The following is a 14,648-nucleotide window of genomic DNA, read 5'->3' on the forward strand; positions in this document are numbered from 1 at the left end:
TGTATTATATCTATATCCCGGTGGGAGAAATGGCAGGTTGCCATTGAAGTACTGCACCTGCCTTTCTTTTATTTACGAAGCAACATTTCATCCGTCATCAAGCATTCAATAGAGAGTTTGAGATCGGCAACTTATAGCAAAACTTATACGTATACTTATAGCTTTTTTCAAATAAATGTACGTCATCAAATATGGGACCGATTTTTTCCCATCATAAGTTGTACATAAGTCAAATCTTCCAGCCTGGATGAAAATGCTCTGGCTGTGAGTCAGAACTGAGATAACACATCGTCATCAATCGGCGCCGAGTCTATTACATAATCGTGTTTCTATACGCGGAGACCAAAAAAAACGACGCATTAAGTAGATTTTAAGGGAAATGAAACGAACTGCCGTCAAAAACAAGCTTTTTCTTTTGTATATTCCACTCTGATTTCAAAATCATTCACATCTTATTATGCGGCGTTTGAATTTAGACCTTGAGGGCGTTACCTTTTAAGTCCAGAGTAGGGTTCTGGTAGAAAAATGAGTAAAAAAAGGGCTGGCGTATACATGGACTCGTATATTCATTGATTAATCCTTTCAAATAAATTATTTGAAAGACTCTGATTAATCTAAATCGACATAGATCAATCACACAATGTTCCCCTCTGCACGGTTTATTTCTCAAATGATTTGAGTGAAATGTCAAATTCAAACAAGGGAACAAGCCTGTTATTTTTATGAAAGCAGTACCCTTAATACCATCAGGAGGCAATTGTGATTGCCTTTGTATTGCCTCGTCAACATTGCTCTAAGCACACAAAGGCGAATTAAGGCGGCACAGTCGGTAACGTCATCACCATCGGACAACTTGTGTCGCCACATCATTGTCCATCCAGATTGAGTTTGAATACTATAGGGCCATTTAGATGGCAGGCGAAAAAAATACATTCGAATCAGATCAGGATGCGATCCGATCGAATCACATTCAGGTCTTAAAAAATGCGCGCATTTAGGCGATCAGCGCCGCGATCTCATGTGGAGGCATTTCTATAGATATGGAACTCTCCAATACCTGTTTCTTGTGGCGGTGTAAAAATACGTTAGTGCGCATGCGCCCAGGTAAAATTAATCCGGGTTCGGTATCCATTTGGGTTTAGACGACGCTATTGATCCGGATGAATCCGGATGCATCTAGATTAAAACTACCTCGATCGATGTTTTTTTTTAAAATCCAGATGGGACCACATTGATCCGGATAATTTTGCATTTAGACGAGAAAAACTTAAACCACATATGGATTCAATCGGATCGCATGTGGCTATTTTTCTGTCATCTAAATAGTCCTATTAAATGGCCTCGAACGACAATGCCTATGATAATTCATATTTCTTGCGTTACTGTTCGCCAAAATATCGCGCGTTTGTAAGGCGAGCTGTAATTGGTCACAAGGCACTGGTGGAATCGAACCCGCATTCCACGTTCCAAGGTAGGCAGCCTGAGATGTTTATAAGTACTGTATACGTATAAGTATTGCTATAAGTTGCAGATCTCAAACTCTCTAATGATTGCACCGCACTACACAGTTCTATAATGACAGCTTTGATTTTGCGTTTGTGAGTGCTGCGGGATTTTAGGCGAACATGGATAGTCCACTTAACTGACTAAATAGCCCAATATTCTGAATAAGCTTTGAAAACACACGTAAGGGCAGAGACAGCTATCCATCCACTGGCGGAAGTGTGCCACTGGCACATAGTCCGTACTGAACTATGAAGCTGTGGTAAATACATGACGGTGATGGGTGAAAGTGGTTTTATTCTTCAATCTATGGTGGATTCTTAATCTACAGAGCCCGTTGATAGGTCCAGTCAACAATGTCTATTGTTGGAGTAAAATGGACATCATCGCTACTGGTTCCGGGGGGACTTGCCTTTCTTTTACACCTGTTTTGGATATCATTAACTCATTACACATGTTACATGATCGCCCCGGGATCTGTGTTACTTATCATAATCGGTTGTTCTCCTAGACACACTCACTCCGACTGTATGAATCAGAATATGGACTTAGAGAATTTACCAGGCCTAGGCTGCAGCTAATTATACAAGCAGGTACTGTATATAACATGTCCAAATGTTTAGCATGGGTTTTGAATAACCCAAGAAGAGAATCTTATTAATCAGTTAAACTTTCCAGGAAGATATAATCGCGGATCCATTCCACATAATTCGTCACCTTGGTATAGTAGCCGTACTTTCCTGGAAGTCCACATCCCTTATCGTCCCCCCAACTCACGATACCTCCTATGTACCATCTCCCCGTCGCGGAGTCTTTGATGGAGAATGGCCCTCCACTATCTCCCTTGCACGAGTCGCCACGTGTTGCTTGACCGAACCCTGCGCAGAACATATTTTGCGTAAATGGATAGGTCGTGGTGCTGGCGCACGTAGTCCTGTCTACCACTGGAAGTCTCACTTCGTTCAGAGCATTGGGCAGTTGACCATCATTGTTCAACTGGCCCCAGCCTGTCAAAGTCCCGTACGTTCCTGGCGAAAGCAATCTCGTCAGTTGAGCGATGTCCCCGATACAATTCGGCCTGATGTAATCTGTGAAGGCTATCGTCGTGTGCAGTTTCAGTATAGCCACATCATTATCGAAGTTATTTTGATCGAAATGTTCATGAATGAGAATTTCCTTGACTGTGTACAACACTTCCTGTCCATCCTGCTGTCTGCGCATATGTTTGCCAACTTTGACCTTGATGTCATTCTCTCCGACGACGGGCGATCTGGGGTTCCTCAGGCAATGTGCAGCAGTTAGGATGAGCGATTCGTGAATGATGGTCCCTGCACATGTTGGCTGCCACTGTCTGGATCGGAGTGTGAGCATGGCCTGCCAAGGAGCCGACCCCGGTAGAGCCTCCCGTCCCCCTGTCACGTAACCACGGCTCTCCTCCTGAGAGATGCGAGGCTGGTTCACTATTGGCTGACCACAAACTGAAAGTAAAAGGTTCAATGGGATGATCGGTTTTCAATGTGATTTTAACTGAAATGAAACTACTTGGAATCGGGATTGGATCTTGTCATAATAATGAAGAGTAGTTTACGTTTCAAACTTTGACACTCTGACTCTTTCAGGTACATGTATATAGGTTTCGCAAATCGTAAAAATGACGAAATTCGAAGGTCAGCGGTGTCATCAATCCTGTACTAATTCATTTTCGCGGAACTCTTGGATCACCTAGGATTTGGGGACAATTTCAAAACAATTGTTGGTAAAAAAATGACGTGCATGTACTTCGTACTTCGCCGTTCGGGTAGCGTTTCGTAAGGATTGCAAAGCCTGTCTATTCTGATTCACGATTTCGAATTGATTTAAGTTTGTCAATTTTTTTGAAAAACCAACAAATGATTATAAAGAATGGTGTGCTTTTTTTTGCAACTCAAAATACTGCTGATCATGATTAGCCCTTTAAAAAGAATGGCTTCCCTAACTGATTCGATCATTCCTTTTGGTTGCATGGTTTTCGGTTTGAGCACAATGTTTCCTCAATAAATTGCTTATTGTCATATTTTGTTACTAATCTTAGACCAGCTGAAATACGAGTTATTTTAATTTACACCGTGAAAAAGAGGTTATTGGCGACAAGGACGTTTCCACCTTGAAAGGCACTTTCCACTCTCAGGGGACAACACAGGCGTATCATGAGCTACGATACCGTCATGCATTGTGCAGTCCCACAGACACGCCAGGGTCATATCAGCTTAGAAACCAGCGGGGCCTCAGTGAGGGTCAGGGGGAGCCTGGGGTCAGAACTCCCAAATGACAGCGTGACAATGACGTCATTACGCAGTCAGTTCTAAAATGATACTACAGTGCTTAAGAGTGATATGGAGACATTCCCGAGTTTTGCCAAGCCTATTACTACGAGAGGTCTGGTAGGGATTCAATTTGTCAATTTTATACCTTAATCATTGATGAAACGCTAAAATACGACTTAATGACACGGAGCATCGTATACGTAGTAATGTGCACTTTTAGCGAAGGCCTCCTTTAATGAACACAAGAACAACGCCGCCATTCGTCATTCTTGTTCCATGGTATCGAACTTATTTGTCAGTTCCGTTTGTTTTGCATGCCACGGGGCGTCTTCTCCTGGGCTTTTTCCAATACCACTCGTTATTAAAATACAATACACGTCTACAGCATGAAATAACTCCGCCCTACATTAATTGTGGGTGTCGTCTTAGGAGACCTACCTTCACTTATATCTACAAACACGGTAAGTTGAGCTTTCGTTTGAGTATGACACACTTCATCATCAACTGTCTTGATGGAAGCTCTGCAGATGTATGTTCCAGCATCCTGCCTCGACACCCGATGAATCTTTAGGAAGCCATTCACCAAAATATCCCGGCGGCCATCTCGAACAATTGATACACCGTCTTTCGCCCATGTAATATTTTGTGCCAAACTGGCGTAGCATTTGAATAGGACTGTGGACTGTTCTCTGGTTGTCATATTTTCTGGCTTCTCATCGAGATCTGCGGCGAATGAAACAAGGCTAGTAATCTGTGATTATGATGTATAAGGGAATCAACTAAACGGGGGGGGGGGGGGGTCATGCACGAACTCATGGAAAATGCATGCCGACTGTATTGACCAGTGCAAAAAACTATGAAACATGTCATTACTATAACTGTAAATATAAGAATCATCATTCCATCTGACTTTTTCTTATAGGTCCTGTATTGGTTGAGTTCTTGTTGCGTGGTTTGTACGTGCCTTAATATTCTACGGACAGCCTCGATAAAGACGGGGTAATATTAATCAGCCATTTTAAGAGGAATCAAAGGGAAGAGATTTCGAGTCACTTTTTTCGACATAAACTACTCTCGGGGACTTTTAATCACGATGGCGTAAACTTCATTGTTGCGTGGTCAGCCATTCAACTGTCTTTGTAATGAATAGATAGAATTTCTATGTAATTTTTCAAGCGTAACCTAATTTCGCCCTACTTGTGGAATATTTTTGATCGCAAAAAAAACGTTGTTCCAAAACTTTAAAAAAATTGGATTTTAAGTGGGTCATTAATTGCTGGCAACTGGTCAAAATAAAGTTGGTTTCGTTTCTATTGCAATTAGTGGTGGGTCAAACCATAGATTGACTGGCCTATTAAAGTGAGTGAGAATGTAGAAATCTGAACAACGATTCGCATCAGTTCATCAGAGGTCTGAAAGGTGTATGGTCATCACTGAAGGATCAGGTCCGGGCCATATACCTTTTGTATAATATTGAGGGCGCGCGTATAATCGATCCACGAGACAAGACCACAATTGATTTTTTAAGCCTTTTAGCAGCTAAATTGTCAATGTTTGACCGCGACGCATCAAATACTGCGTGGGGTTGTGAATCTGAAATTTAGATTATGTTATTCCGGACAGTTGGCCAAGTAAATGGTGAAAAATAAACTGGTAGTTGACCACGGAAATTTTTTGATAATCGACAAATTAGACAGACTTTAATATTTCCACTCTCTTCAGCCAACTGGCAGAAAAAACTCAAAACACGCCCCCTATTACCAAATTAACAAAATTCGAAATTAATTTTTTCATAAAATAATTTCTTTATATCTGTAGACTTGCCACAGCAAATATTTTTTCAATACCTCTCCAAATATGTACTTGAGAGTTAAAAACATGCACTCGTCTAATTGATAGGCCTCGACCCTCCAACCTATGAATATTCATTAGTGGTCTTGTCTCCCACATAATCGACTACATTGGCGTCGCCATTTTTAAGCTATTTTCTCTGCTATGAACTATTTTGGTAGAACTTACAACTGCACGCGTTATGCCCTGGACTTGATTCTTTAGTCGCTTCCACGGTATATTACCAAAACTCACAACAGCTATAATCGATTTTTATTGCCAAAAGGTGGCATCACTAGTTAGCTGTCCACTACAAAACAGAACCTTTTGTGAATGAAACTCAGATTGGCTGGACATCTTTTGAGTACTGGACCACTAAACTGCTGCCGCATACTGGTAATAAAGTTCTTCATTGACGTCATATAATCCAACGAGAATGGTAAAACTTTAAAATTGAATGAGAAACGGTCACCTACATTGCTCGCATTCCTCGTCATTGAAAATTGGTATATGCACCCAGGCGTGTGCGCGAATGATGACATCGTCTGCACCAAGTTTTTGCGCTTCGCATGTGTACATGCCAGCATGACGCCGCTTGACATTACGGATGAGAAGCACACCCCCGCTGTAGAGTTGGAATCCAGACTCAGACTCGCTCGGATCTATTTTACGTCCGTTCAGGTACCTGGATGGTAATAGAAGATAGGTGATGTCGATATCAAAGAAAACACTCACTTTACATGAGTTGATCTTTATGAAAGATGCAACAAAATATCTTGGATATACAAAAGGAATCCCATATCATTTCGAAATTGTTGTTAAGATGTATTAGCAGACCATAAATCGACAGCATTGACAACGCTCCTTACCATTCTATATTAGCCATTTGGCTTGTCTTACACTGGAGAAACACTCGATTACTGCCGACAGTCGTGGTGGTGTTCTGCGGTCGCCGTATGAAGAAGAAATTTGGATCGCTAGACCCGGATGGAAGAAGAGGGTTGGCCGCTCCTGCAGGTGGATAAGGAAATGTCTGACGAGGTTTGATAAACAATGATAAAGAATGCAGCAAAAATGCTTTGAACCATTAAACTATTTTGGACCATAATGATAATGACAAGCGTTTCACCGTTGAAGGGGTGTTATTAAATGGTATATTGCGTACTTCTGCAGATAGTGCGCTCACAGATGGCCTCGCCTTATTTGAACACATCAGATGGCAGCGATTTTGGATTTGATGTGGTGACCTACTTTAATAGGGTTCTTACAAAATGCCTAAACCACACACTAAAGTTGGCTTTGATATGTCGCTGGCTTCCGTAGATATCACGTTCAAAAGTTTCAACACATAAGTTAGGGACAATATAGACAGCAGCTACGCAGGCAAGATCAAGTTACCCAAGGTTGCCAATAGGGGTCTTTCACATCTCACAGTACGTAGAAATGATTTACGCTTGTACAAGGAATATATTTAGTGCTGAGTGGCCACGAAGACATTGGTCCCGACGTCGAATACGCAATTAATCGTTTTCAGTTTTCTCTCAACGAGGGCGCCTATGCGATCAGTCTCATGATGGTCGTTTTGTTTTTTGCAGTCAAGTTAGACCAGTCGCATACTAGTATCATGTTTGAAATGCAGTAGGTTTTTTATGGATGGATATTCGGCCGCTAGGGGGGGGGGGTGCATCCTAGTCAGCTTCAATAATGTAAGTCAAATCAAGCGATGTTTCTCGTAGAGTGTATAACTTTAACATCTCTTACCAGCTGCGCCGTCGTTGAGGTGACATTCCACCGTGAGATCCTTGTAATGAGTACAGTTATGAACCCCGAATGGCTTGCGCTTGCAGTCAATGATATTTGATTCCGTGCCGTTACACTGGACCTCGTCGAGAAGGATGGGGCCGGCGCCTCGGCCAAATGGAGTGTTCGCAAGTACCTGATAAGATAACCCCGGAGTTGTAAGCAATAAAGAATTGTAGTTCAACATACAAAAATCTCTGACAGACGCTAAACCAACAGTGAAATAAGATGAAATTGGCATTTTTGTTCCCTGGCTCTTCCTTCATCCAACCAGGCCTGCCTTGGAGACTGCGTCATTTCGACTTAATTTCAGGTTTAGTTAAAATAGATATGGACACGTGAATCCGATGGTGAGACAGCATGCTCTTCATCGCGTGCTTCAACTTCTTCATTGCTGAATGTAACTACTTATACTTTAGTATAGCATGATAGTAGAAGAATATCAAAGTGTTCTGTCGCATTCAAATACCATCAAGTGTTGGCCTGCACATGTCCATTACCGCAAATCTGCACTAGAGAGCTAGAAATTATGACCTAATGCGACCGTACACATTTCCATTTCCATCTCTCCGCTCATTCTTCTAGTTTTCAGGTGCAGTGTATATGATTCAGGGACATAACATCATTCACATTGGCACTGTCCGCACCTCCCACTCCCAGACCAAAGGGAAATTACTTCAGATGGCTACAACATTTTTCTCCAGCAATCAAGGCAATGGGAATTATGTAAAAAAACTAGCGCGGATTTCTTTGTAAAACAATAAACGCGGATTTCCTATAATGATTTTGAATTCGTTCCAAGAAGCTCAGTGAATTCTAATGGCAAACTATCTATGCTCTGCAGCCTTTACCCTAGAATATTACGGCTCAATGGATGAGAGCCTCCTTGCGCAGGACCGGAAGTCTGTATTTGATGACGCGATTCTGTCCCTGCTTGAATTTGCCGCCATTTTCCCCCAATAGCCTAGGCAAGGATATTTCATTTCTATACAACTTTTAGGCCCTCCATTCAACCGAGAGTTTGTGACATGGTCATGATGGTAAATTTGAAAAGATTTCAGTTGACATAATCTCTTTTAAACGACATACATTTTGTAATTTTATCCACAAAGTGAGTAAAAATCTGTGGTCGCCGCCATTTTCAGTCTCTATACACGGGGCAAGTGTGATCAGATATAATGTATAGCGACGTAACATCAAGTAGTGGCAGAGACAATATGCTTGAATATTATGTCTGGTTTGAAGAATGAATGGACAACTGTCTGTACACTGCATAATACTTTCGTATTGCTTACCTTTCCTCCGTGTGTATATCCAAACTGCTTACATAGGACATTTGAATCAAGGTCACTCCAGAGATCACTGCAGACGGAACCCCATGCTGCGGTCGATCCGGGGACACTTAGCTCCACCCGGCCATTGTTGGGCTTGTCACCGTTGGCCAGCCGGACTGAAAGGGACAACATTCGCTCTGCTCTAGACAGTTTTTCAATTATCAGATTGACAGAGTAGCCATTGTCTACAAATTAGCTCTCGGATTGTCAAGATTTTGTCTTATAATCCTCAGATAAGCAAATCAGTTGTGTGATCGTTCAGTCACGAAAGAAAAAAAAGGGTGCATCATTTTCAGAAACTAGAGAGTTCGCCTAGAAATGTATTTTTTTAACAAAATGGCTTTTAAAAAATTTAAAATTGACTGAAAAATAACGATTTACAAGATGACTTGTGTTAGTCATATTGCGCACTGTCCATCGTTTAGTCTAACCCGCCCATTGTCCGAGGGCTTTATACTATATTACAATGGTCGACTACCTGTTCAGGAACAACAGGCCCAATCTTGGGAAAACCGGAATTCATCGAATTTGGTTCTAATGGGCCTGCAAACGTCACAATGAAATTTGGATTGTTTGATGCAATACATAGTCATTGGGTTAAATGAAATGAAATTATGTGCCACCATCCGGTGCGTGTCGTCAAAACTGCTCAGATTTTTGAATGAAAACTTCACGCCCTGAAGTCTCACTGGGCCATTCAACTCCCAATTTTGATAAGCGTTTTGTGACAGGCTTCCTTTCGAGTTTAACGTATGAGGTGCTGTCTCTCAATTGTGAGCGCCCACTGTCGTAGTCATTATAAACAATCTCACCCTTTTGCACGTACTGCCAACGATTATGACCAGAGGATACCTGTAGGGAGGGGGCGCATTTTGTGTGGCAGATTGCGATAACATAATTGACGTGTAACTTACATTTTACATTGTTAGAGCACGTGACACCAGCATCGCGCCTTCCCGCCAAACTCAAGGGATGTGGGTTCTTCCATCCACGTGCCAGACGACAGTGAATGATCTTATCTTCAGTACCATAACAATGCACGTCATTCAGCCACACAGGTTTTGCTGACGTAGTATGCAGGAACTTCGGGACGCCATACTTGTAGCCCACCTCTTTGCATGCGACAGTTGCCTCGACTGGAGTCCAGTTGTCATTGGCTAAGATAGTGCCCCAGGTTCCTTCAAATCTGTATTCTACACGGCCGGCGCTAGGTGGACCGTCGGTCAGTCTCAAAGCGCCTGGAAACAGATAAATGTGCAGCATGGTCAGCATCAGGTACGTATTCCTGATTTTCGAAGGATGGGCTCAGCGGGAAATGCCCGGTCTTGGATTGTGAGGGCCCGCCCTTAGAAACTTATTTCTCTTAGAAACTTATTAGCCCTTTGGATGATTCATCAATGTAGGACATGTCGAAGGAGAAAGCTCGAGACAAGTAACATAAGTTTGCAACTGATCTTACAAAAGTGAAACCATAGTATGTGCTTACCGTCATATACCGCTCTTGATGTACACAGGACGTGCGCAAATCCATTGGTATGGCAGTACGGCGTCAATTTACATGCATTATCAAAACTGCACGACTGGATATTTCGGCCATTCGCAGGACATATCATCTTCCGCAGGGAATACACCGGTTCCTTCAGACCGAAGTCTGCAGTGGGACGTGACCACCTACTGGCGAAAAGGGCGATACCGTCCCCGTGACCGAGTTGTTTACAGATTACCTTGGCTTCTCTATCGGAAATCTCGCATACGCCTGCCCAGTGTCCAAGATGGCGCACCTGTACCATTCCCCAGTTACTCAGAGAGGAGTCATTCGAGTAGATGCGAAGGCGTAAAGCCATTTCTAAAAAAAAAACAGCACTCTTATTGATGACCGAGAAATATGTAAAATATGGCTTCATTTCGTTGTCTTTCACCTGACCCCGCATTTAAAAGGATTCAGACCTAATATCCCAATACGATCTACCCGCTTGCACCAAGGCCTATATTCCCGCTGTTCTCCTGTCTTACCAAAGGGTTATCAGGGCAAATCATGATAGCTTCGCCTCCTATGAATAGGTTTCATTGGGGTCAGTAGGCCTTAACCGGCAGAGGAAAATGAAAAAAAATCGACCCGTATTTCACCCTCTAGAGCCCCGAACGATGCGGACACAACCTTAGCGAATGATATTTACATAAACACCAACCTACTTGAACTTTCTGTCAGCGAAAAAAAAAAGCAACATTTTTCAGAGAAATTTCATTGAAACTAACTGGAAATGTGATTTTAACCTATATAGATAGTGAGTGGCCTCATAATTTTCTTCATGTCGAGCAGTTTTTTCTCCCCGCCTGGTATTGACGAGGTACTGTTAGGAAGGCAGTAAGGTAAGTCATCTGACTTTGCGAACTGAGGGTACAAGAGAAATGTGGTAAAAGGAATGGTCCCCTACCTTCCCTGTCTGGCAGCAGCGGCTTTTTGAAGCACTGGACACTGGCGTATTTGTCGGCGGGACATGGGTTACCATCCAGTTCACCTCTGCAGTCGAGCAGGTTTGACTCGCTTCCTGTGCATGAGATCTGTGATGAAAAATTGAGATCTCGTATGTCTATGATCTGTCCCCTCCCCTTCAACGCTGAGGGCGCGGTGTGCCATAATGCTGAGTTTAAGATGTACATTATGACTCCAAATCCGATTCGCTTGAGTCTCAATGACGGTCATCTGTGACATCTTCCAATTAACTTTGTACAAGAACGCTTCCACATTTATGTAAAAGAATACTCTCAGTATACGCACATAATCTGAAGTGTGCCAAAAGAGAGAAATATATGATTGATCACTAACTGATTGCTTGATTTTGGTGTCTTCACCTACAAATAACCATAGTGTAAAACTATGTGGTGGGCAGAGACAATATTCGTGCAACATCTGGTTGGCAGGTGATCGTTCTATATCCAATGGTTTCAAGAGAATGTAGAGTTGGCCTACCTTATGGAAAGTTCTATTCTCTGGTCGCACTAAACTGAGTTCGAATGGCATGTCACACCCCTGGGTGATCGGGAGGCCGTCCTGGCGACCGAAGGCCCTGCAGGTAGCCTTGGCCGCGTTCCGTGTCCACAGGAGGCTACTGCAAGCCATGAAGTCAGCCTGGCCCATCTTCACCGCAATCGGCCCTAACAACCTGCCGATGCTGGTATACGCCTTGACTGGAATGCAACAAAACGATGACAAAAACTGAATGAATTATGGAAATTTAGACCGTGTTTCAGTTATTCAAACTTGTTGATTACGCCAGAACAGAAAGAAACGAACAAGTGCATGCTTATTTTCATGGCAAATTGCACTTCCATAAAGAAAGCATTGTATCGTATTTTTCCAGAATGGATCGAATCACTCGGCGCTATGTTACGAATCAATTATTGGGTTTTGGACACCATCATTTGCTAGAGAGGAGATACACAGGAGACAACTCTGGAGTCACTTTGCAACAGTAAATTGAGAACTCTGGAAATGATCCTCGCTCCGATCATGCTTTGGAGTTTGAGTGCCCAACTAATATGATAAACGGGTTCGGAAATTGAGCAGCGTTATTTAGAAAGTCAGTGGGCTAGATGACCTGTCCGCTGTCCTCATTAAAGCAAATTGAATTCTCAGAGAAAACGAAAAGGAAACAAAACAATAAGTCTCTACGCACCCTGAAGGCAATAGCGTTCAAAATGAAACCATAGTGGAGCTCGTCTCCAGCCAGTTTGACTTCCCATGCCCTTCTTCATCAGCCGGCACTCATTCGAGCTTGCGTGGAACTCGATCCCAAAGCAGTGATCAGGGGCTGGGGTGGTCTTAGCCCGACACTTGTTCACACACTGCTGGTAGGTTTGACCTTGATGGCGCTCCGACTCTACCCCAATCATCGTGGCTCCCGTTCTTGACTTCAAGATGATGTCTTTGCGGCATCCTTAATTGTAAGAAGAGAAATATTACCACCAATTTGTATTTACGTTACGTTCAGCATGTCCCAATAACAAGTACATGTACATTGTGTCGGCTGAGGCAGAACCAAGCGGATGGACCTACAATGCATATTCAGTCACATGAATCATCACCACAGTGGTGCGCAAGTAAATATGAGGCAGACTACATGAAAGGTTTGAATAAAACTATACTTACCTCCCGTTATCAGGCCCTGTCCCATCACCCCGCCGGGCTGGAAACTCAAAACTGCGCAATAAAGAGCCAAAATTAGCCTTGCGAGTTGACTCATATTGACTTCTTCGCCGTCTCACGACAATGACGACTGCTATCTGTTAACTTGTGCCAATTGATACTGTTAGGCCTATTTATATATCGACTTGTAAGAGTGCAGTTTCCTGTTTATACGTCCTGAATTAGGTTATCTTGAATAATATCATTCAATTACCTAACCAGTAAGACAGTGGTTTAGGTCTCCTGTATACAAGGTCATGTCCGGGACACCAGTTGTCGAGAATTATCTGTGCGTCATACCATGTCTAGTCTACTTTGTTCTAGGTCAGTGCTGCTTTTTTGCACATTTATGCTGTATTATCCGGCCGAGTTTTTGAACGATAAAAATGAGAGTGTGAGAAAGATACTCCAGACTCGCCGATCTAATACCGTTTCTGAATATGCAAGCCACGCCCCTTAGATATTATGCGCATTGTCGTTGGATGCCATTCAACATTGTTCAATCAGTGGATGGGCGACACCAATTTGTTAAATGGTTACTATTATGCGCTGAGCTAGTGACGGTCATTGCCTCTATAGAACCATATGCCATAATCTGTCAGAATACAATAGGCCCGGACACTTTTTCCAGGGGGGACACTTTTTACTTTTACACCGGGTCTATTTGGCAAGCCGCTCGCCGAACAGGCATCTTTTTTTGTCGTGTTTGGAGAGCCGCTTGCCAAACAGCACTAAAAAGCCACCCTGTTCGGCCAGCCGGGCTTGCCAAACAGGTAAAATATCTACCCTGTTTGGCGAGCTGGAGACTTTACTTTAATATTAATGAGTTCGGCTCTCCATTCAGGACAAGAAAAAGTCGCTGTTCGGTAAGCCGGGCTTGCCAAGTAGTCACTTCCTTTCTTTTATTGAAGATTCGTTGTCAATAGACCTCGGCTAATAGACAGTGAAACTGCATGGTATCTTGATCAACCACACCAGAAGTAATAGTGAGGTCATAAGTGACCAGTTCATTTCCAATGCCAACCACTGTCAATCAACTTACCACAACCTGAAGAACAAGAAGCTTGATCCAATCAGTATGAAGGAACCGTGGCCTGTTCAATGAATATCATACTAGGGGCGTTCATGTCTCAAATTAATAAACCAGTCTAGATAGGTGAGTCAAGAGGTATACGGTAAAAAAGGTACAGGAAAAAAGGTACGGAAATAAAGGTACAGGAAATAAAAGTACATGTACTGGAAATAAAAGTACTGGAAATAAAGGTACCGGAAAAAAAGGTTCAGGAAAAAAGGTACATGTACGAAGGCGGAATTTGTCCACTCCCTGTTGATCTGACAAATATGAGAGAATTGCGTGTGAGGGAACAACAAATAGTCGCCCTTCTATTTGCTTGATCGACTGCAAAAGTATGTTAACCTGACGATTAATTACCTGACAAAAATATTATACATTGCCTTCAATCATTTTACATAAATAATACGTTCTTTTATTGAGTTGGGAATTTTTAGCTTCACTTGAGACAATGTAAGAAAGCGTAATTCCTCTTAGTTGAGATCATTGTTGACATTGTCGAAATGGGGCCATCCAGGCCAGGACTCACGGGATTTCCCCTTAATCAAGATAAACCCATGAATCACGATGAGACACTTGTCACTACCGAGAAACAACCCATGTTGTTATCAGTAACATAT

At 42.6% G+C, this 14,648-nt stretch overlaps 1 protein-coding gene across 1 annotated transcript; it reads right to left on the bottom strand.

The window, feature by feature from the left end:
* Positions 1-1,780: 1,780 nt before the first annotated feature.
* Positions 1,781-13,070, bottom strand: LOC135497585 (uncharacterized). The gene is made up of 12 exons (XM_064787351.1): positions 12,921-13,070; positions 12,448-12,708; positions 11,742-11,959; positions 11,206-11,332; positions 10,257-10,616; positions 9,685-10,008; positions 8,732-8,886; positions 7,398-7,572; positions 6,506-6,647; positions 6,113-6,321; positions 4,245-4,529; positions 1,781-2,981 (listed from the first exon to the last, which is right to left on the bottom strand). Exons 1-12 carry the CDS (start codon positions 13,012-13,014, stop codon positions 2,161-2,163), a joined length of 3,171 nt encoding a protein of 1,056 aa, XP_064643421.1. The 5' UTR covers positions 13,015-13,070; the 3' UTR covers positions 1,781-2,160.
* Positions 13,071-14,648: the final 1,578 nt, after the last annotated feature.

This window comes from Lineus longissimus, chromosome 13 (genome assembly GCF_910592395.1).
Source record: "Lineus longissimus chromosome 13, tnLinLong1.2, whole genome shotgun sequence".
NCBI classification, from domain to species: domain Eukaryota; kingdom Metazoa; phylum Nemertea; class Pilidiophora; order Heteronemertea; family Lineidae; genus Lineus; species Lineus longissimus.

Coding starts and splice junctions, on each gene's coding strand:
- LOC135497585 (XM_064787351.1), bottom strand. CDS start 13,014: ATGAGTCAACTCGCAAGGCTAATTTTGGCTCTTTATTGCGCAGTTTTG. Junction 11,333..11,741: donor AGAATAGAACTTTCCATAAG/GTAGGCCAACTC, acceptor TTTTCATCACAG/ATCTCATGCACAGGAAGCGA. Junction 2,982..4,244: donor GTTTGTAGATATAAGTGAAG/GTAGGTCTCCTA, acceptor TTTTACTTTCAG/TTTGTGGTCAGCCAATAGTG.